The sequence below is a fragment of the Mesocricetus auratus genome, unplaced genomic scaffold (genome assembly GCF_017639785.1).
Source record: "Mesocricetus auratus isolate SY011 unplaced genomic scaffold, BCM_Maur_2.0 Super-Scaffold_4256, whole genome shotgun sequence".
NCBI lineage: Eukaryota > Metazoa > Chordata > Mammalia > Rodentia > Cricetidae > Mesocricetus > Mesocricetus auratus.
The window spans coordinates 20,788,713-20,812,594 of record NW_024429182.1 but is presented as its reverse complement, the minus strand read 5'-3'; the positions used below and the strand labels follow the sequence as shown (position 1 = coordinate 20,812,594).

At 43.9% G+C, this 23,882-nt stretch overlaps 2 protein-coding genes across 2 annotated transcripts in view; both read left to right on the top strand.

The window, feature by feature from the left end:
- Positions 1-23,882, top strand: part of Entpd1 (ectonucleoside triphosphate diphosphohydrolase 1) — a 76,164-nt gene that overhangs the window by 33,898 nt on the left and 18,384 nt on the right. The window contains exons 2-4 of the mRNA XM_013118072.3: positions 10,264-10,391; positions 20,110-20,227; positions 23,343-23,493. Of these exons, the coding sequence (XP_012973526.1) occupies positions 10,264-10,391; positions 20,110-20,227; positions 23,343-23,493 (397 nt within the window). The remainder of the gene's footprint in view (positions 1-10,263; positions 10,392-20,109; positions 20,228-23,342; positions 23,494-23,882) is intronic.
- LOC121140037 (60S ribosomal protein L18) lies at positions 15,042-15,696 on the top strand. Its single transcript, XM_040744697.1, has one exon. The coding sequence runs from the start codon at positions 15,091-15,093 to the stop codon at positions 15,655-15,657; it is 567 nt and encodes a 188-aa protein (XP_040600631.1). The 5' UTR covers positions 15,042-15,090; the 3' UTR covers positions 15,658-15,696.

The window sequence follows — 23,882 nt, the reverse complement described above, 5'->3', positions numbered from 1 at the left end:
AAGAGACTTCTGTGAAACCAACATTTGAAGATGGGCATGTAAATTGTAGTGCTCATTTATTATTAGTAATGGCCATCCCATTTTCTACTTTATAGAAAACTTGATCTGGTCAGGGTTGGAAAGATGGCTCAGAATTAAGAGCGCTGGCTGCTCTTGCAGAGGACTTAGGTTAGATTCCCAGCATCCACATGACAACTCCTCAGACCATAATGGATGCACTGCTGATTTCTTTTCATTGTCATTTTATTCCATGCAGTTGGCCCTATCCCCAACATGTTCATATGTGCTTTATCTAGAATACAGTAGTAGTAGAGTACCTCTTTCTTAGTCATAGTCTAGATTTAATAAAGTTTCCGAGACATAGGACTAAACACACTTTTCTTCTTAAGTGTGGGTAAATGTGGTAGAAGACATTCTCATCTGTTGTATTGATCTTTTTAGTGTTGCTTTCAGAGGACATTTCTATGGGCTGAGTGAACTCAGTTGGGAGAATGCTTGCTTAACATGCCCTGGGTTCAGACCTCAAAACTTCCTCAACTGGGTGTGGTGGCATATGCCTGTCATTCCAGCAAGGAAGGTGGAAGTACAATGGTTAGAAATTCAGTGTCATCCTTGACTACATAGGGAGGTAAGGCCAGCCTGGCCTAGATATTCTGTCTCAAAACATCAAAATGACTACTAACAAGAGAGGATACCCTGCCTCTGAGGTCCAGGGATCTTCCTCTAACTCCTCTTGACTCCCTTTCATCCAAATGGATACAGAAAATATAATTAGAAAAAATTCTAAGAGACCTGTATATTGTCTCTCTGAGTTATCAGTTATATCTGTCACTTTCTTGACAGGAAGTTGTTTAACCAATTTACGATTGAGCTCTCCTGACCTGGAAGCTCAGGTACTCTGAGCTGAAAGGTGAAGAGTCACATGAAGGATGAAGTTACCAAGGACATCTATCTGGAACCTTGACTATGTCTTATTGGAGGATCATTCCTTTTCTCAACATTGATGGTGCTCAAAGGAACAGTACCACTGTTCTCTCAAAGCTTTGAATCCATCCAAAATAAGAGCCGACAGTTTTTCCTGAAAGTGTAGAAGGCATGACATTGATCTGGAGCCACAAGTGGCTGCTTGAATTCATTGGATTGGTCAGTGGCCGGCAGGACATTAGTGTGGACCATCAGCAAAGCCCACACCAGACCACTAAAGCATAGCTTCCCATTTATCCACTGCTCACCTTCCTTGGCCATAACCACAAACTGGTAGCCCTCTAAACTTTCCTCTTCATTTCAAAGCCTTTGGAGTTTTCAGAAATTTCTATTATGAGTTTTAAATTGCTTGGGTAATTAAGGAAGGAGGAAAGAGAGGGAAAGGGACAAACAGAAATAGGAAGAGAAAAGTATGGAGACAGGGAGCAAGGAAGGTCACAAACACTGGACTGTGTAGAAAGGGGATGACCAGGCCTGAGATCCTCAGATGAGTCTACTTGCACAGCCCTGGCTAGTGTCTCAGAGCCTGGATTTCAGAAGGCTTCCCGCTATTCTCACTGGGTAGCCCTGGTTGGCTTAGAACTCACTATGTAGAGCAGGCTGGAGTTGAACTTATAGATCCACCTGCTTTTGCCTCCCTGAGTGCTGGGAATAAAAGTATGTGCCACCATGACTCTGGCTTCATTTACATTCCTTTTAATGAAAGGTAATTCTAATGCATTTCTCATGTTGAGAATAATGTATTTCCTTTTCTTTAAATTACCAATTCATGTACTTTTTCTACTTTTCTTATATCTGAGTTGATGACTTTAGTGACTAATATATTAGGAAACAAAATATTTGATAGTTTTGAAAACATTTGCCCTGATACACCACTTTAATTTTATTTACAGTATAATTTTCCACATTAATATTTTGATGCTGGCTCTGAGTTTGTGCCTCATGGCTAAAAATATGAGGCAATAGGAATGAGAGGATTTACATATGTAAGACATAGAAAACAAGAGCCAGCCAACCAGAGCACCATAGTCTGTGTGAGTCAGTTCATGCTGGTTCCACTGTTGCTGAGGTGGCTGATTTTCTCAGTGTCTTTCTGTCTGTCTGTGTCTCTCTCTTTTTCACTCTGTGTGTTCATGTGTGTGTGTGTGTGTGTGTGTGTGTGTGTGTGTGTGTGTGTGTGTGTGTTGTGTGTTGGCAAATAACCACAGCTTGTTGACATATGCAGCTGCTTCTGAGAAAGAGTAGAGTCCCAAGTGTACAATTGTTTGATTTCAGATGTGGAGAAGACTTGTTCAGTGGAAGCAATGTGCAGAGACCTCAGACTGTTATGCATTTTGGCTAAGACACAGGGAATTCCAGTGTGCAGACTCAGTGACATCACTTTGCCGGAAACAGCCCTACTCCCTGCCAACCCTACCCTTAAACATGAGAGATTCCGTGCTAATCACAAAGACCTCTTATGTTCAGTGAAATCTGTGGGAAAATGGATTCGGGGGAGCCAGTGGGAGAGTGGGAGGTGTGGTGGGAAGAAGTGAGGGGAGCGGGGGGTGGGAAGGAACTCCTTTGCTTTCTTGCTTCCTCCACAGAACTCTGTTGGCAACTGACTTTTGCAGCCATTAGCGCTTTTTGGAGTCAGGCACAATCAAATGCCGTGACAGTGACAGTGACTAATCAGGAAGGGCACATCACACAAGGGTTGTTGAGTGGGCAGCCTAGGGTCGGCTAAGCCTGCTTTTCAACAGAGGTTGGTTTGCACACCGCCTCATCCCCACTGCCTGATTGTCCCTAGATAGGCTCCCCAGCCAGGGTTGATCCTCAGAGCATCTGCCAGACTTGATTAAAATAAATATACTTATTTTCCAATTAAAGAGCTGTCAGCTAAGAAGAAGAATAATTAGCTAATCACAACTCCAACACAAACCGGTAATTACTTCTCCGGGGGCTATGGTTCAAGAGATCAGTGGGCTTCAACCCTGGAAAAAAGCACTGCACAGAGTTAGTTACTCAGTTCCTCTCTGTCTCCTTTGCTGCCCTCATCCCCATCCCCGCCCTTCCTGCATATTCTCTTCGTGTTTTTGTGTCTCTTGTCATTGTCATTTTACTTTCTTTTCCTACCCTTTTGCCTTCTGTCCTTTAACCGACTGATCAAAATCATGCTCCTAAAGTTCATTTTCAGCTTCTGTGTTTTCGGTGGAATCTTTGTTGCCTTCATCAAGTGAAACTTCGGCAGGAACATCCCCGCCAGGTTAACTGTTTTATCCTTGAACTGAGTGTGGATTGATTGATTGGAGGAATGTGAGGGATACAAAACAGAATAAGATCTTCTCAACCGAATGGAACTTGGGAACCAAGAATGGTTGACCCTGAGTGATTTCTTTAGGTCACTAGTGCAGGAAAGCTGTTGGAAACATTGGGGTGGAGTCAGAAGACTCGAATTAAATCCCTTCTCTGCCTTTTGTGGCGTTTATGACTGAGCATGTCCCTAGATATTCTTGCTAACCACAGTCTTTGCCACCAAACGGTAAGCTTCTCATTGTCTGGATCAAAGATGCTGCAGTAGTAAAGAACACTGGCGGTATTGTCAGAGCCGGTCTCCCATCATTGTTGGTACTAGTCGCTTCTGTTTCTGGATGATGGACTCTGCTGCTACATGTGATGTGATGTCCCAAGGAGACAGGGTCTCTCACTGAATCCAGAGCTTACCAATTGAGCAAATTTGCTGGCCAGCAAGCTCCAGAGACCTTGCTGTCTCCATGCATCCCAATCTCCCATGGTAGGGTTACAGATGTGCACCACTGCACTGTGCTTGGCTTTTACATGGGTCCTGGGTATCTAAACTCAGGTCCTCATGCTTGCACAGAAAACACAGTAGACTGAACCATCTCCCAGCCCATTAATTAAAGAACTTGAGATGATGTCATTCCAGATTTAGAAATAGGCCAAGCTGGGGTGATGATGCACACCTTCAATCTCAGTACTCAAGAGGCAGTGGTAGGGAGGTCTCTGAGGGTTGAAAGTCAGTATTGAACTCTACATAGTAAGTTCCAGGACAGTCAGAACTACACAGACCCTGTTTCAAAAACAAAAGACTAAAAGTGAAAATAGGTAGGTCAATGATTGTCATTCTAATAAGAAAAAAGCCAGAAGTTGATAGTCAAATAGACACTAGAAAAGAGGATGTGAAGAGACAAGCAATAATCTGAGTGATGCATCTACAAGCTAAGGAATGCCAAGAATCATGAGGGGCTAGAAGGGACAAACACCTCATCCAGAGCCTTTGAGTGGACTGTGATCCTGCCAATACCCCAATATTGGACTCTGTCCTTAAAATTGTCAGAACTTTTTTATTGTTTTAAGCCACCAAACCTGTGGTCATTTGTTGAGGCAGGCTTAGAAAACTTATGGAAGTCTTGTCTACCTGATAATAACAGTATATTTTCTTATAGGATTAAGTGGGTTAGTTTGTGGTAGATGTGTTATTGTTTTAAAGGTTAAAACCTGAATCTGTTTCTCAGAGTTCCTAAGTGTAGGTTATGTTGTGAGCTCACTGTGTCTTACATAACAACTTTGTGAAGTAGGTATCACACCACTGCTCATGTTGACACACGGATCTAGAAGGTCCCTCAGAAGGGCTGCACAGGCAAGCACTAGCCTAAGCATCTCTGTAGAGCTGGTTTCTTGCTGGTGTATTCTGGTGACTTTAGCTCTGACTACTCCTGAGGACTCTCTTAGCAGAGCACAGAAGGTGTTGGGAAGACTTCCCGAGCATGGTATTTATTCCTGAACCTACCTGACTGACTATTTTGAAACAAGTTGAATCTGATAGATCCTGGTTTGGCCAAATTTGGCTATGGAGTTGTCCCATGACCTGACCTATTGGAATAGGCTTATACCATATTGAAACAAGAAGCAGGGAAATCTTGTCCTACGTGACTACATCCTCATGATGGCCACACCCTCAAGCACCAAGGAATTCAATGGCCCTTGATGGTTCTATGTCTAACTCTAAACAGTTGAGCATAAATCATACAAGTTACTCTGGAGTAAATCATACATTTCAGAGTAGGGCAATGGCTTCAGTGGCACCTCCAAGGCCTTATGAGCAAAGTACCCTATTAGCCATCTGACTATGTTTTGTCATTTCTCCTCTTATCACTCTTCAGGCCACACTGTTCTCCTGGCCAGGCACTGTCATGCCTTGGAGCCATTTCCTATACAGCTCCAGTTGACTTAAATGTTATTATCCTCTTGACTCACTCAAGGTCATCTCAAAGGCCTTCCTTGGTTGCCTCACTCCTCTCTTTGTACCATTTTTTTAGCACTTATAATTATCTAACATCCTCCAAATTTTACTATTTTGTCTGACTTCCAAACTAGATTATAAGCTCCATGAATGTGAGAAACATTTGTGTGTTTTGTTCACTAAAACTACTATAGCACAGAGCCACAGACAAGTCTAGTCTCATAGTGCAGTGTATTCAATAATTACTGAATACCTAATTGAAAGATTGGACAAACCATAGCCTACTATTCAACAACTGTAGAACTCTGAAGCAAAAGTGGTTTATCTAGAGGTAGCACACAAGAACAGACACTACTGGGACCAACAAGTTGGATTGGCAGGGAAAGGTGCTTGTAACCAAGCCTGATGACCTGAGTTCAGTCTCTACAATTGACATGGAAGGAGAGAACTGACTTATGCAAGTTTTTCCTCTGACCTCCACACACGTGCCATGGCTCCTGTGCACCTAGAAACACACCCACAAACTGAACAAATACAATTTAAAATTTTTTAAAAATCTATTTATTTTAAGAGGGGGAAAGAAAGGTACAGAGAGGAGTTTAACCTTCACTTGAGCCTGATATTGGGGCAACAAAGAAAAGGACTTGGTGAAGAATGGGGAGAATACAATTCCAAGTGAAGGAAATGCCACATTGAACAAAACAATTTGAGAATCCAAAATTCAGTCATTCATTCACCATGGGCTTACAGCTGTGAACAAGCCAGAGAAATAGTTCCTGTCCTCAGGGAGCACAGGCAACCGATAGTGCTGGACTATCAGTAATTGTGATCTTGGACACAGCAGGCAGCAGGAAGTTACCATAGAGTTTTGATCAGGAAGAGTCTAGGTTATAGACAATCTCTACAATCATCCCAAAGATGAATTCTGAAGGAAAGGAACCAGTAAGTGTGGGAGTCCCAGAAAGGCCTTTCTGGGTCAGATGAAATGGGAGTGTCAAGAGCAAGGGGTGGCTGTATCCAAGGAACCTGGCACAAAGCCCCCAAACATGACTGTGGCCTAAGGGTGTGTCCTCTGATGGACTAAGGGTGCGTCCTCTGGTGGACTAAGGGTGTGTCCTCTGACGGACAGGAGGGGAGTGGCAGAGACAGTGGGGAGGCTGACTCCAGGAGGAGGGGGAAGAGACTACAGTATGCCTCTGAACACCCATGAGAATTCCACTCCTGGCTGGAAACACAGGCCACCTCCGTGTGTCCCTGTCTCTTGTCAGCACTTGTCCATGGGTGCTGTTTTCTCCCATGACAAGCCAGGACTGCTCCAGATGTGGCCCCCAGGAAATTGGATGCAGTCACCTCAATTGCCTTTGCCTGAGACTCACCACATCTGTCAACATAAAAAAGCTTTTTATGGGTGGAAAAATGTTTAAAAGATTATATTTTTGGTAGCATGAAACAGAGATCCTAGGATTTCTCTCTAGAGTGGCATTTTGATAAATTAATTGTGATTTTTCACTTTAATAAGATTCTAACAGGATATCTCAAGAATGAAGAATTGAAGTAGGGATTTTTAGGGGTGTTTTTCTGTAGTTTATTGGCTTGAAACTAGTTTGTATTTTAGTAAAATTTTGTCTTCTTTCCGATCTTTCTGTCCAATGGAGAGTGGAAGTTAGTACTTGGTACCTGGCTCTCTGATGTTAAACAGAAAACCTGTTTACCTGTCATAGGAAAGGGAGGAAATGTGAAGAAGGTGGCCGCTTTGAACTTTGCAGTATAATCAATTCAAAGAAAAAAGCAACACTGTGTGCTTGGATATTTTTGGTAAAATCATCTCTTGAAGTCTTAAAAAGTACCATGCTATGGGTAGGTCAATTGGCAGAGTGCTTGCCTATCATGTATAAGTCCTTGAGTCTGGTCCCCAGAATCATATAAAACTGATAAATGTCACATGCTTGTATGATGGGGAATGTCCTTCTGTATATGGTTTTCTTATTGGTTGATGAGTAAAACACCATTCAGCTGATGAAGCAGGAAAATAGGCAGGACTAGGAGAAGAGGAGGATTCTTGGAAAGGTAGGCAAGGGCCTTCCAGAGTTGCAATACTGCCGGAGGAGTACATAGATTGATAGAAATGAGTTAATAATTAAGACAGAGCTAGCCAGTAAGAAGCCCTAGTCACCATCCAAAAGTTCATAATTAATATAGCTTCTGTGTGTTCATTTGGGGCTCTCAAGAGCAGCTGGGACAAAGAACCTCTTGTTACACTTGTAAACCAGAAGTTCAAGGTCATCCTCAGTTACTTGTCAAGTTCAAGGCCAGCCTGGATTATTTGAGCCCTGTCTCAAACAAACAAACAACAAAAACAAAACAAAAAACCCACACACCACTTTATGTTGAGTGATGGAAACCTCCTCTTGTTACCCATGAATCAGTGAGGTGAGACTTTCTATGCAGAAGATAGTTGGCATGGGTTTTCATAATAAACATGACTGATTTAGTAAAACCGGATCTGAAAGACCTGTAGGCCAAAGCCAAGAGTGACGAAGGTGGTTCCCCAAACCCTTTTCCCCTTTTCACTCTTGGAAATGGAACCCAGAGACTTCCACATGCTGGGCAGGGGTGTCCCTGCAGTCTATCCTTCCCTTTTCTGCCAGCCTGGACCTCCACATCTAGTACCACTTCCTGTGAAATGTCTGGTTTCCTGCCTGTGATCAGGGCTTTTGAGAAGTCTGTGGAAGACACAGCATTTTCGTTACTCCTCTTGGGGTATAAAAAATAAGAATATGGTGAAGAACTCTGATGTATTCTAGACTTGTGGATATCATTACAAGAGCCAGGTAAATGTGGAAAGTGGTTAACAAATATTTGCTCAGGAAAAGGAAAAGCAAAGTTGTATTAACCTATCACCTTGGAGCTTCTGTAGTTCCTGTTCCTTCTTTCTGGAATGTTCCTATTACCTCTCATAGCTGGTATTTTCCCATCACCCAGTTCTTAACAGAAACATCAGACACGATTTCTTGACCTGTAATCTGACACTGTCTACCTCAAGCCCCAACTCTACAGCAATCAATTGATCACATTTCTTGGTTTTAGTTTCTTTTTAGTACTTATAACCTGAAATCATTTATTCATGTAATCTCTTTTTCTTTTGGTTTGCCTGTCTCTCTCGATGAAAGGCTAATTCTAAAGAGTAGAGGTCATGTTGATTTCTTTTATTGTAGTAGAATACTATTGTAGTAGAATAACTATTCTACTTAGCAGTAGAATAACTGCTAAGAATAATGTTTATAAAAGATGTGGTAAGAAAATGAATTAGCAAAATTATCATTATGAAAAGGAAATAACTGTATGGGTAGTATTTTTACAGCAGCCTCAGAAATGGAAAAATAACATTTAAAATTCTATTACAAGTGATACACAGCTACAAAATGCTACCCATCCACATTATAACTGATTAACCAGAGTCCATCTTGATAGCTCTGTTTTAATTTCATCACTTTGGAAATGAAGAAGAGGACATCCCTCCTGATCCCCAGACTGTAGAGGTCTGGCATCAAAGAGGACAGATTTTTCTGCCAAAGCATCTGTACATGGATGTTTTAGCTTCAGTTAATTAATATCTAGCATTGGGTCAAAGTGTAATCTTATGGGAAGATGAGCTCAAGGTTGGTCAATTTAGCATCTCAAACTGACCCTGAGTCTCGGATTCCTTCCATCTCTCAGCTCTGCCATCAGTGTCTGTCATCTCATCCAGGCAGGGCCGTGGAAAAGAGAGTGTCCACTTCTCCCCTGTCTTGCTCAAGCAGGTGTCAGGTTGTCAGGAGCAGAGATTAGGTATGTACCCACTGTAGAAAGCTTCACTGGTAGGGACGTGCGATCACACAAACTGAGCATGTCCATCCCTTACCTTGGGGGGAGGCAGGTATCTAAACAAGGTGTATGTTTATTCAGCAAGAGAGCACATAAGTACTGTGGGTTTAATTTATTGTTCCTTCTTTGGAAGTAAGAGGTAATGGTATTGCTAGCAGTTTTGTCCTGAGTTTTGTACCATTTGGCCTGATGGATTGAGACTTCTTAAAGACTCTGGGGTTTGGGACAGACTAAGCACTCATGTTACAGTCTTGGAAAAGTTTAGGTTTCTCCTCAAGAGCATAAGGAAGAATTCCCATGTCAGTGCCTTGCCAGCCTCTGCTGACAAAGAGGGGAAGCGAGGAGGGGGAAGCTTAGTCCTCTCTCCCACCTCCCTTGTTCTCACTCTGTCCTCAGAGAAAGGTAAACTTCTTTGGAGAGCCCATCTCCTTTTCAGATAATTCTGTATTAAGTGTTCCCATCCTTGCCCAAAGCCAAAGGAAAAGTGGGAAGATAGTTTGAGAAATTGACTGAAGAAGAGGTTGAGTATTGATGCAAACTTCCATTTCTGATTCATGTACTCTCTGTGATCTCTTTAAGTCCAGGTGAAGCAACTATGTTTAAAATGTCCTTTGTTAGGGTCTGACTAAAACTAAAATAGATTAGCTAATGGAATAACAGTCTAAAGAGTTCAAAACTCTGTCAGCTTACCATATAAAGGTATTAGGATCCAAAAACTCTGTCAAGCCAGAAAATGTTCTGCAGTGGTGATGGTATTTGATGCTTAATGGTGTGCCTATGCTTGATGTCATTTTTTTAGCAAATTCAATATTTTATGTGTATATTTTAAGGATGAAGAGGTCTGTTCTGTCTTCTGGTAGTTATTACTTGTCTTTTATAGATGCATCAGACCCATGAAATAAGGCATTCATGATACTCTTCCTCATCCCACCCCTGCGAGTGTCCCAGTTTTTCCCATTCTTCCTTCCTTATCACCAGCTTGACTTAGTCTTCATGGTATAGACAAGTTTGTTATTGAATTATTTCCAATTGTTTGGAAGTATTTTGTGGATACAGATAGGCCTCTTATTAATGTCTCTGGTGTTTCTGGATAGTCATCTTAAAACCAGACAAAAAGGCATGAAAAATCATTGTTTATTTATTTCTTACTCATGTCTTATTTTTGGTTTTAGATTCGAAGGTGAAGAGATTTTGCTCCAAAAATATCCTGATCATCCTCGGTTTCTCCTCTGTCTTGGCCGTGATAGCTTTGATTGCTGTGGGATTGACCCAGAACAAACCATTGCCAGAAAATGTTAAGGCAAGTGAAATCACAAATAGTTGTAATGCAGTCATTATTTTTTTATCTTTTCATTTAAAAAGTGGTAAGTTTATATATATGCATTCTTAGTATACCATTTTACATTTGAGCTGAAAAGACAGTAAACATATCTATCTATAGGGGGCCACCTGGCATGAGGGGCCAGTGAACGCCTACGTGTATGTGGAAAGTGACCTGTGTAGAAGTGAAGTCACACATTTTGAAGTATATTCGTTCTACTGATGAGAAGCTGATGACCTATGAGCCTGGAAAGTCAGATGCTCGCCCTGCTTCTGAAACCTTTGCCACCCACCCACAGCACTTGCTGTGTAGAAAGGCGTGGGTGTTCCATTGGCATCTGTCTGTCACACAAGTTCATCCCAGTTGTGCTGTGTACAGCAGTCGCTTTGTCAGCACAGAAGCTGGCGCTGTCTCATTGATGGTGGTCTCTTGTCTTTTAGTGTTTAGTGGCATTGGTTCTCTTGGCAAGACTTCACTCGCAGTTGAAGCCTCATGACATCTTGGTTTTGCTATTTGTTTACCAGCTCCAAAAGCAAGCGAGCGCCTTCTTGATCTGACCTTTCTGCATGTTCAGTATTGCGTCAAGGGGGAAAGGGGTTGCTGAGGAGGTACACTTGAGCTCTGTGTTCCCAGTGTTTGCTGTGGTCAGGGCTGGCTCCTTCACTCGCAGTGATCTTCAAGTCTGTTGTGCTTCTGTGTTGTTATGTTGTTTGGGAAAAGGGAGCCATGTCTTTGACATTTATTAACTAAAAGGTAATAGGAGAGCAGCTACTGACATCCAAGTGGATATGGGAGCGTTGCTGATTCATTTTGTACAAAGATAATTTTACATACGAAAGCTGCTCATTTGTTGACGTTCCTTACTGATTTCGGTAAAATTTCTATCTCATATTGGGAATGAAATGTTGGACAATAGAGACAGATGTCCACCACTATAGAGGGCCTATTGGACATTGCTACTTTGGAATGTACTCTCTGGTGACATCTCTGAAATGGTTCAAACCTCAGTTGAGTGAATATGGAACATTAAAATTGTGTGGTTGACACATTACAACCTACTAAACTATGTTGAGAAGTTTATTGGTAAAAGCACAGTTGGCCCTCAGAGTCTATGGGTTCCAAGTCACCCACCTTGAGTATCACAATCTGTGGGCATGGGAGAACTGGCCCTGCTCCTTGTAGGGGTAGGGTGAGACCCAGAGGAGACAGTGGGCTGACCAACTTAGTTACCATCTAGGGCCTTGAGTTAGCCCACCCCAACATCTACTCCATCCATGAGCAGCTGGAGGGCGTGAAGGGGCCAGTCCAATGAAACCACAGGCACAGGATCTCCCTGACTCTGGGCAACAACAGTGTATCTGAGAGGAGTTTTGGAGAAAGTCTAGTATTTATGGTGTAGCAGAAGCCAGGGGCCTTGAACCAGAACAAGGACTCATTGCAGTGAACATTTGTAAGTAAACAGATTTGTGATGGAGAGGCAGGAGTGGTACAATACAGACCTGGAGATGCTGTGACAGCCGTGAGAAAAGGTTGTGACTGATAGAGGGAGCAGGTCGCTGTCCAGAAGGCTGGCAAGATTGGCTCCTTATTTTTTATTTTATTTTGGGGGGTTACAAGGGTGAATGGTGAATTTGAGAGGACTAGGAAATGAGTGGGGTTGGGGTACATGATGTGAAATTCCTAAAGAATCAATAAAAAAATACTTAAAAAGTATCTGTGGCTACTCAAGCCCTTTATGATACCCAAAGAGTACCACTTGCATATAACCCATCTGAAGTTCTGAGATATAATTTTTATATATTTTAATCATCTCCATAAAACCCAATATAATATAAAGTCTGTGCAAATAGTTATCATGCTGTATTGTTTAGGGAACAATGGCAAGAGGAGTCTGTACAGGGTTAGTATGAACAAATTTTAGGAAATGTTTTGTTGTTTCATACTTTTGCTTTGCCCTCTGCCATTCTCCATGAGTGCAGAATCTACAGATATGCAGAATTGATTATATTCACTTCTAAAATAACCATATAAAAGACACATTTATTTGACTGTTTGTACACAGAGTCTTATGTTTTATGCAGATGATCTACCCTAGTTTTATTTCTGCTTAACATGGTTTGGGTTCAGTATTGCTGAGGAGGTGGCGGCCTCATGCCTGGGGCACATCTGGCATAACACAGTAAGAGCACTTTATTGTGTCCACATACTTATTTGGCCGGCTACTACTCAGTTCTAAACATACTAAGGACAGGGACTGGGTTTCATTTGTCTTTGCATACATTTTTTGTACCCATTTAATAGACAGTCATTGAATGTTTGCTTTGTTTGAGGTTCTGGGAATATACCAGTGAGCAACACTAGAAAAGTATATACACGGAGAGGGAATAAATAACCATTGACCAAATAATAGTCACAATGCAAGTGTTAACTCACAGCCAGTCCAGAACTTGAATTGAATGGTGATACTATAGAAATTTGCTGACTCAGTAGAGTGAACAGGATCTGAAGAAAAAACTGCTTCCTTCTTAGATGTAGGGGTGTGTCAATGGAGGTGACAGACCACCAGCCCAGGACCCTCCAGACATCCTGTTTCCCCTCAGTATTAATGTTCCAAAAGAAGGATCAGGAATCTATCCTCAACAGACATCCTAAGGCATTCTCTTGCCACGGAAGTCAGTGAATTTCTGAGTATTAGTACTAAGTATGCACTTTTAGATGATAGATCTATGCTTCTAAAAACAAAGACTTCATCCAAGTGGACAGTCAATAGCAATGTTTAATTTTGTTCTTGAAAGAATGCTTTTGTCTCCATGGGTCTAGGTGGGGAAAATGCTTTGAATTTTGCTCTGTCTACCACTCCTTAACTCTCTGCTCATATGGCCACTGGCCACTGGTAAGTCTTTTAGCATGAGCATTCATATTTTGATATGCTAGATAGCTCTATAACGAATCTCAGACTTGTGTTTAAGATGCCCTTCCTGTGGAAAGTAGGCTCAAGGGGCAGGATATTTTATTTCAATCACAGTAACGGTGGGTTTAAACAGGTACATTCCTTCCTCTACACCTCATTTTCCCTACATGTCAAGTGAATGGTAATAACATCTATTTGGAGGATGGGGTGGGATTAAATGGAATAAAGAGATGGCTTGTCAGAACATCTATGGAAACATGAGCTGTGGGCGGTGGTCCACTGTAGATGCCTCTTTACAGAAGATGGACTCGTGGAAGCCCCTTCCCCCTTAGTGCCTTGGGGTTTCTGAGCCAGCACTCGGCAGGGATTCTCACTACTGCTGAAGGGTGGTGGACATCCCCAGATTTACTTTTCCAAAGAAGACTAAAATGGTGCTTTGGAATTGGCATTTGCGATTCTATCTTTTTATGGAGAATTTAAAAGAGTTTGCTTTGGCTTGCACTCCCAAAGGCTCTTGTAAAACAGTTGTTATTTTTTACTTTAATGTAATCTGTTGTTATTTTTACTTTAATGTAATTTTTTTTTTTTTTTTGGTTTTTACGAGACAGGGTTTCTCTGTATTGTTTTGGAGGCTATCGGTCCAGCCCGGCCTCGAACTCACAGAGATCCGCCTGCCTCTGCCTCCCGAGTGCTGGGACTCAAGGCGTGCGCCACCATCGCCCGGCTTACTTTAATGTAATTTAACATTATCCAGTTTTAAACCAGCACATGGAAATGAATGGCGATGATTGGTGTACAACAATGAGAATGTAATCGCAAACCATAAATGGTTCACATAGTACATTTTGTGTTATGCATGTTTTACCACAGGTTTAAAAACAACAACAAAATAAAAGTTTCTATTCAAGAACTAATAACTCTAACTAAAGAAAAAGGAAAAGAATAGTTTCTAGATGTTTATCAGCTCTGCTGGCATCTCTGTGGCTAGTTTAGCCTGTTTATAGGGATTAGAAATACATTGTAAAAGATAAGCTTTGTTTATAAACCCAGGCTTCCTGAGTCAGACCAACAGGGCTGCTGAAGTTAAAGGTCTTTAAGTGAGTAGGGGGAGGGTTTAAAGAGCCAGTATTTCTAAAGGGGACCTGTGAAGTTGCTCCTGGCAGCTGGAGTCACAGTCCCTCTCGAACTGCTATAACACACTACCACAAAAGTGTAATTTACTTTCTCCAACTTCTGGAGAGTGGGAAGTCCAAGGTTCATGAACTTGTGTGCTCCAAGTCTAGCAAGTACACATCTCTGTCTCCAAAATGATATCCTGGATTCTGCCTTCTTGGCAGGGGAACACCACCCATCTTCACATGGCAGTGGGTTAGGAAAAGACAGGCCAGCTTCCCAAAGCCCGCTTCATCGGCTCACAGGTTTCCTCATAAAAGTAGCATTTTCTTGTCCCAAAGGCACACACACTCCCATCAGGCCCCACCTACCAGTGTACTCACATGGGGAGTCAATTCCCACCACATTCATTTTGGAGAGGAAACCATTAAGCCACAGCAGCAGGCTGGGCGGTTTGGGGTAGAGTGTATAAAGCAGCCCCGGTCATTGCTTCTAGTATGAGACTGAAGGTGGTTTAGAGCAAGGTCGGTTGTACAAAAAGATCACCACCCTGTGGAAAATGCACACGTAAAACTGGAAGGAAGCAAAGATCTGGTGATAACGTGATAATAAAAGCATCTAGTTTCCGGACCTGGCCGAGCAGGAGGCGCCATCATGGGTGTTGACATTCGACACAACAAGGACCGAAAGGTTCGGCGCAAGGAGCCCAAGAGCCAGGACATCTACCTGCGGCTGCTAGTCAAGCTGTACAGGTTTCTGGCCAGAAGAACCAACTCCACCTTCAATCAGGTTGTGCTGAAAAGGTTGTTTATGAGTCGCACTAACCGGCCGCCTCTGTCCCTGTCCCGGATGATCCGAAAGATGAAGCTTCCTGGCCGAGAGAACAAGACTGCCGTGGTTGTGGGGACTGTCACAGATGACGTGAGGATTCTCGAAGTGCCCAAGCTGAAGGTGTGTGCACTGCGGGTGAGCAGCCGTGCCCGAACTCGCATCCTGAAGGCTGGGGGCAAGATCCTCACCTTTGACCAGCTAGCCCTGGAGTCTCCCAAGGGCCGTGGCACTGTGCTCCTGTCTGGTCCTCGGAAGGGCCGAGAGGTATACCGACATTTTGGCAAGGCCCCAGGAACGCCACACAGCCATACCAAACCCTATGTCCGCTCCAAGGGCCGGAAGTTCGAACGTGCCAGAGGCAGAAGGGCCAGCCGCGGCTACAAAAACTAACCCTGGATCTTACTGTTATTAAAAAAAAAAAACTTTGGATGTTGAAAAAAAAAAAAAAAAGCATCTAGATGGAATTTAATTTTTTTATATAAATTTTATATCTTTCCCCTTGTGGTTTAGATGTTTAATAGATCCTTGGTACTCTCTCTCTCTCTCTCTCTCTCTCTCTCTCTCTCTCTCTCTCTCTCTCTCTCTCTCTCTCTCTGTCCCTCTCTGTCCCTGTCTCTCTCTCTCTTTGTTTTACAAGACAGGGTTTCTCTGTATTGTTTTGGAGGCTGTCGGTTCAGCCTGGCCTCGAACTCACAGAGATCCACCTGCCTCTGCCTCCCGAGTGCTGGGACTCAAGGCGTGTGCCACTACCGCCCGGCTCCTTGGTACTCTTAAAATGGAAAATACTATTGAAATAATAAAAATAATATAATGATAATAATAGTGGAATTCCCAGATTTCTTCCTCACCATTGGAATTTTAATCTTTTTCTTTAATATAAAAGTCATACTCAGGAATTTTTAGAACTGCTTTACATATGAGCTGCAGGAAGACTTTTGTTTTGTTTTGCTTTGCTTTTTTTCCCTCCTGGTCAAATTTCTCTAAAGTATTCACTAGCTAATGGGATGGCAAATCCAGGAGGGAGGGAGAAGGGACATTCCCCAAACTTGTGCAAGGTTGATTTGCTGAGATCCTGTGCCCCTGTGCTTCCCGGAACATACTCTGGAGGATGCTGTTGTGGTGGGGCACAGGTGTGAGGTGGGGACGATCTGGGCTCCTAGGGGACACTGCAACCCCAAGAGGCAAACTCCCCAAATGTGTAGAGTGATCACATAGACTGTCCTGCTTTAGCTGTTCTCAAAATGTCAACTGTTTGTTCTATGAAACAATTTAGAGGCCACCTAAACCAGCCCTCAGTGGGCATGGTTCACAGGTTAGCCCTCAGTGCCAGGCATGGTTCACAGGCTAGCCCTCAGTGCTAGGTATGGTTCACAGATTAGCCTTTAGTACCAGGCATGGTTCACAGGTTAGCCCTCAGTGGGCATGGTTCACAGGTTAACCCTCAGTGGGCATGGTTCACAGGTTAGCCTTCAGTGCAGGCATGGTTCACAGGTTAGTCCTCAGTGCCAGGCATGGTTCACAGGTTAGCCCTCAGTGCCAGGCATGGTTCACAGGTTAGCCCTCAGTGCCAGGCATGGTTCACAGGTTAGCCCTCAGTGCCGTGCATGTCCTTGTGGGATGTCCAGGGTCACTGTCTTAAATACTTGCAAATGTACTAACGCTTTCATCTCCCCACTGTCTCACTGCATAGGGCCTTAGAGAAACAGGCTGACAGAACTGAGGCCAGTTCCTTGGCGCTCCTGGAAGGGAGGCTTTCATGATGACAAAAATAGAAAGACTAAGAAAGACGTCCTGGTGCCAGATAAATGTTGCTGCTGTCTCGATAGTTTTTATCATATGTCACTGTGGTTGGAACATTGGGTGGGAAGAATTCAGGGGCCCTGCTGGGGGTCAATGGAATTTTTTAAAATTGTATAACTGGAAAGCCTTTTCTCAAACCCTGGGAGGTTTCCTGGGTCTAAAGGCCCCAGAACCCAATCAGCAACACCCCCCACCCCACCCACCAGGGTCACCTAATTAAGCCCATTCTTTAATTCCCATGACTCAAGGAGTCTCCCTGTTTGCTTCTTGGTTATGCTTAGAACCAAGAATACTACTTTTTTGAGCGCAAAAAGCTAATAATTAAAGAGACCCCCACACTGTGCAAAAGGAGGCACAGAACACTGAGGAGATGGGGGATCAAAGATCCTCAGGAGGTCTGTACAGTGGTGCCTCCCAGTGAAATGAAATGACTCTAGGTACCCAAGAGGCTCTTCCTTTAGCTAGTCCTAGTGGCCCAGGGAGGTCTCTTACACACTCCTGTCTTTTTTGACTATAAGCTCTTGGGTATTAATAAATGAGGCAATATGGATTTATATAACATAAATGCATATTAAAAATATATATATGTATGCTTATATAGATACATATATATTAATCATTTTCAAGTGGAGACCACATTTTGGACTGCACAGCTCAAATGACACCATTTTTTCTGCTTTTCTTCTCTTGCTTCCCCATTAGAGATGAGTAAAACCTACATGTTCGAGGCCCGGGAAGATGGCTCTAGTAAGCACTTGCTAGCAAGCAGGGGGACCAGAGTTCCAGTCCCAGAACCACATAAATGTTGGAGGGCATGGCAACCCATCTACAGTCCCACCATTCAGAAGGGGGAGATAGGGGATCCCCATAGCAAACTGGCCAGACAGACTAGCTGTCTGTGATCCTGCTTAGTGAACAAGGGGAGAGCAACTAAGGAAGACTCCTGGTGTCATCCTTGGGCTTCCACATGTACTCACACACATGCGCCAGCATGTACATGAACATACATACTCACAGAACACCACTTATACATAGTTATTTATATAAGAAAAAAACTATATGTGCCACCATGTTATTCTCACAAAGCCCATGGCAGACATCACTAATCAACATTAGATCTATACCCAATTTAGGAGTATAATCAAAAGTGAATATCAGTTTATCAAAATGGAAATGGTCTACTCCAGGGGAGAAAGAGCTAAAAGAAAAATACACACACACACACACACACACACACACACACACACACACACACATATATATATGTAAGCTTTTATTCCATAAACACGAAATTCACAAGAATGTTCAAGGCAGCTATATTCCTAATAGTCTCAATTATGAGTAATCCGAATGTCCATCAACATAGTGTAGGCACATAGTAGAATACTCGACAGCAATGGAAAAGCATGAACAGAGGACACAGTTTGGATGCATTTTACAGTGTAGAGCAAAAGAGATTGCACCTAGTGGGCATGCCATGTAATTTCCTTTTGCTACATTCACAACAGACAGAAGTCATTTGTGGTGACAAACGTCAAAATCGTGGTTGCTCTTGGGGAAAATGACTAAGAGGAGTGTTAGGAAGTCTGCTGGGGCTAGCAAACATTGTGTATCTTGATTTTGCTGATGTCAGATGAGCATGCACTGTGCGGAAGCTCACTGGGTCCACCCTCGCATCTGCGTGCCATGCCAGAGTTGCTCTATGGGTTGTCTTGAAGAGGGAGAGCCTCCCTGAAGCCTGGCACTCTGTCAGCCTTTGCTCCATGTTCCAGGGTTACGGTCTTGACTCTGAGTCTGATTTAAACTAGATTGTTTAACCTCCTGGTAGTTTCTTATCCATATAGGAAGGATAAAGACAGCCCCTGCCCCCTGGCATTGTTCTGAGTTCATATAAGATAACTCACATCTACAGCGCTTCACAGGATCCCTGCTTGGTACGTCACCCACACACTCATGAAACTCAGTGTGGGGACTTAACTCTTCCTCTTTTCTCCTCTAACCACTTAGGGCATCTTCACACTACCGTTTCCTCCTGTTTTCTGTGTGTCAGGAACACATGCGGGTATGGGCACACCTACACATGTGTGCATTTGCACATGGAGGCCAGAAGGCAACCTCAGGTGTCGTTCCCCCCAGGTACCATCTACCTTATTCTTTGAACAGTGCCCTCGCTGGGGCCTGGGCCTTGCTGATTAGGCTGGGCTAGCCGACCAGTGAGCCTCAGACCCAGCCCTCTGCCTCCTGCCACAGCGTTGGGATTGGAAGCATAGGCCACCATGCCTGGCTTCTCATGTGCCTGCTGGGGCTCGAAGCGCTTTATTGCCTAAGCTTCCTTCCTGTACTCCCTTCCTCCCAATTTCATTTATTCCTGCGACCTCCGCCTCCTTTTTGCAAACATGAAGTTTATATGTCTTAAAATACATGGAATACAACTTCACAGTTATTTTCTGAATAAAAAAGGCAAGCACACTTAGCGTTTCTCTCTCTTAAAATACAATGCCACACTCACTGAACCCGAATCAGATGAACATGTTTGCTATGTCTATGCAGCCTCCATGGGTTAGCTCAGTGGTTTCCGGGCTTGTCTGCCCACCAGGCTCCCATATGATCTTGACCAGACCACTTTGAAACCAACCTGAGGTGGGACTGGGCCTCAGCCTCTGGAACTCTCTGGTGATCCCAGGGTGTGGACAAGTTTGAGAAGCACTGGGTCCACCTTCTGATCCTTCCACAGTGTCTCAGCTGTTTCGGCGCCAGAATGACTGAGCGTTTTCTAAATAACCCCATGGCTCAGACCCCAGAGCAGGCATGGCCCGAACATTTGTAAGGTGCAGCCAGCATTAGGAGCCCTTATCTAGAGGAACGTACACTGGTAATCCTTGGGATTGGGGTGACTCTAGTCCCCAGTACCAATGCTCCCCCTAGGTTAGAGTGCTTTCTCTTTGTGGTTTGACCATTTCTGTCCCTGTCCACTTCCTGTGCAAGCTAACTATGGAGAAGCCCATCGTGCTGATAAGCGTGTTAAATGTGCTTCACCCTCAGTTCGGGATTGTGCTGGACGCGGGCTCTTCTCACACCAACTTGTACATCTACAAGTGGCCAGCCGAGAAGGAGAATGACACCGGGGTGGTGCAACAGTTGCAAGAATGTTCAGTGAAAGGTAAGATGGAGGCCAGGGAAGCGGGGAACGGGATGCGAGAGCACGCGAGGCGCCCATACTACAGAAGAGCGAAGGGAGCCAGCACCGAGCCACGTGAGGAGCACAGTGGAGCTGTCGCTGGTGTCTTATTGTCACTGTCAACTGTGACGTTGAGCCAGGCCTCATAGCACAGGCTGCTGTGTGGGAGGCTCACAAGCTTCAGGTCAGCCTGGACCACACAGTGAGCTCATGGCTAGTTGGGACAGCATAGTAGGACTCTAACTCAAACAAGTTATGGATGTAGTTCAGCATTAGACATATGCCTCACCTGGTCAACCCCTCTTACTGTCAACAACAACAATAATGATGATAATAATATTGAAATAAATCTTTGAAAAATAAGCAAATTTTTAAAAAGCTGAAGGTGAAGAAGGAGTGGTTCAGTGATGGGTGCAGGCTTAATAGTCATGGTGTCCTAGGTTAGAGTCCCAGCACACACACACACACACACACACACACACACACACGCACGCACGCACGCACGCACGCACGCACGCACGCAGGCACCCACACATAAACAGAATCGAGCAGTAATAGTTCTCCTCTGTAGGGCTCTTCTGTGTGTCCTGCACTAAGAACGCAACGTGTGTTTTCTCTCTCTCGGGATCAGTTGGGTAAGAAGCAGCAGCCTTGTTTTAAAAACGAGGGCAGTAAGATTTAGACAGACCATGCCGCTTGTTTAAAGTTACTTAGGCTGGTGACTGATGGAGCTGGCTGTCAAACTCCCATCTGAGCCATGAACTACTGGGTAGGGGTAGGTGTGGGGGGGCAGGGGCAGGGCTCTTAGAGCATGGATGTAGGTCCCCTACTACCAGAGTTCCTTGAGTCAACATATCTGGGCTGGAGCCTGGGGATTTACGTTTCTAAAAGTCCCCTGCTGCTTTTGATGGCACGACCTTGGGCTCTCTTTATTTTTAGACTCAGATCTGCAGCTTGGAGGAAAATTTCAAATGCTTTCGGTCTCTTTACAGGCAGGGAAGAGCAGATCACAGGCTTTTAGGGCTGGGGTCCTTTAAATCTCATTTTCCAGGGAAGGAAACAAAAGCCTGGAGGATCAGTGCCCCATAAATGGCAAAAATCTGGCTGGTGGTCCAGGTCCCTTGCTGTACTATAAGCACCTCGGAAGTGCTGCTTTACATACCCCCCACCCCAACCCCGCCCACTGCCCGAGTCAACTTTAAGGTCACAAGGGAGGATGGCTGAGTGCCCAGCTCCCTAGCTTGCTCCATCCTGCTCTCCATCATACACCAGACACCGCATCTCACCACCATCCTGCTCTCCATCATACACCAGACACCGCATCTCACCACCATCCTGCTCTCCATCATACACCAGACACCGCATCTCACCACCATCCTGCTCTCCATCATACACCAGACACCGCATCTCACCACCATCTCTGTGATCATTGTCTCTTGGCCTTTTAGCCAGGAACACAGTTTCTTTTCACACAGGTAAACTAGATCCCAGAAGAGAAGTGCCTTTTTATCTGCTGGCCTGTAGCTTTCACTGACAGATTTTTGCAAATCTGCCAAGGAACTAGGCAGGGATAGACAGAGAATGCCATTCTGCCCAGAGCCTCGTGAGCCTCGCTGCAGTGAGACAGGTGCTCCCTGAGTTCCCAGAAATTCCACCCTTCACTTCACGGACTTTCAGTTTTAAAATAAAATAAAAAACTACACCAGCCGGGCGTTGGTGGCGCACGCCTTTAATCCCAGCACTCGGAAGGAAGAGGCAGGTGGATCTCTGTGAGTTCGAGGCCAGCCTGGACTACCAAGTGAGTTCCAGGACAGCCTCCAAAGCCACAGAGAAACCCTGTCTCGAAAAAAAAAAAAAAAAAAAAAAACCAAAAAAAACAAAAACAAAAAAACTACACCAGATGTCTTTCTTCTGAGACTCATCCCATGAATGCAGGTGTTTGGCCCAACAAATGCAGGAGTTTCTCCTCCAAACCCAATTAATGAAACAAAGGACCATGCCCTGAGTCAGAAGTGAGCTGCTAACACAGCATGGACCCTCTCATTATGTTAAACAGACAGACTGTTTAAAAACTCATTTAAATAATCACCTAGCAAGCAGATTCTTGCTAGGAAGCACTCTGGAATTCACCTCAGAGTGAGGTGGAAACATGGCAGTGTTAAACTCCCAACGCTCAGGAGTTTGCTCCAGTACTCTCCATAGCAACCATTAGTTTGCTCTAAAATTGGAATAACAGTCTTCGGGAGGCAGGGTGCTGGAGGGGGAAAGGCTCTCGGGATACAGAGATTCTGCTTCTGTTTATTCTACCAAAGGAAGAAACCACATAAATTTTAGGGCACACGCTATAACACAGCTAGTTGCTGACATGTTCTGTCTTTTCAGGAAAAGCCAGTGTGCCAGTTGCTTTGCTTTCATTTTTATGCTAAATGCCATCTTACCTTGGCTCTCTGGGAACTTGCTAATTACAACTCTGTGACGGGATCACCCAAAGTGCTTAGCAGAGAGGCCACTGTCTTGAAAGAAGACATTACTGAATTGAATGTGAAACTACACCACCTTGTGGCTAAATCTGTGAACACCAGGCATTACCGGTGTCATTAGCTACTTTTTCGTGACTATGATTAAATACTCGAGAGAGCAGCTTAAGGGAAGAAGTATTTATATTGGTTCTTGGCTCTAAGGGAGTCAGTCCATCATGGTGGAAAAGCACAGGGAAGGAGGGATCCCTTTATATCTGGGCAGATGAAGCTCCTTCCCCTTTTGTGTTCAGTTCTGAACCCGAGCCCCAGAGGAGTGCTGCTCACATCTTTCCCCCCAGTTAACCCTCTCCATCCAGTCTCACAGATGTGCCCAAAGGGCACCTCCTTCATTCTCTAGGTGCTTCTTACTGCAATTAAGTTGACAATCAACATTAATCACTATTCCGGAACTCTAAGTAGCACAGCATAATGTAGGTCATATTGAGAAGTGTTTCCTTCCATCTTTGCAAGCACTTTTCTTTGATATGGTCAAGGTATGCTCCACACCTTTATTTATTTAGTTAGTTAGTTATGAATGCATTCATTATTTCTTTTTCATCTTCTGTATCTTTCTTTAGGTCCTGGAATTTCAAAATATGCTCAGAAGACAAATGAACTAGACACATACCTGGCTGAATGCATGGAAATGTCCACTAAGTTGATCCCAGCATCTAAGCATCGTGAAACACCTGTTTACCTGGGAGCCACGGCGGGCATGCGCTTACTTAGGTGGGGCAGCATGTATAGACTAGGGTTGTAGATTAACAGTTTCTGTCCTGCCAACCTGGTTCTGCAGCCACCTCAACCCCAAATGAACACACAGAGACTCCATATTAATTATAAACTGCCCATAGCTAGGGTTTCTTATTGGCTAACTCTGTCCTAATTATTAAGCCATAACTACTAATCTATATATTTCTACATGGTCTTGGCTTTCAAGAGAATGCCTGTACCTGTTTCTCCTTTGTGGTCTACATGGCAACTGTCTCGTGGTCTTCCTCTGCCTACCTTACCCAGAATTCACCTCGTCTCCTCATCCGGCCTATCTTCCTGCCTCCATTGTCCGAACAGTGTTTTATTCATCAACCAATAAGAGAATCATATATACAGAAGGACAT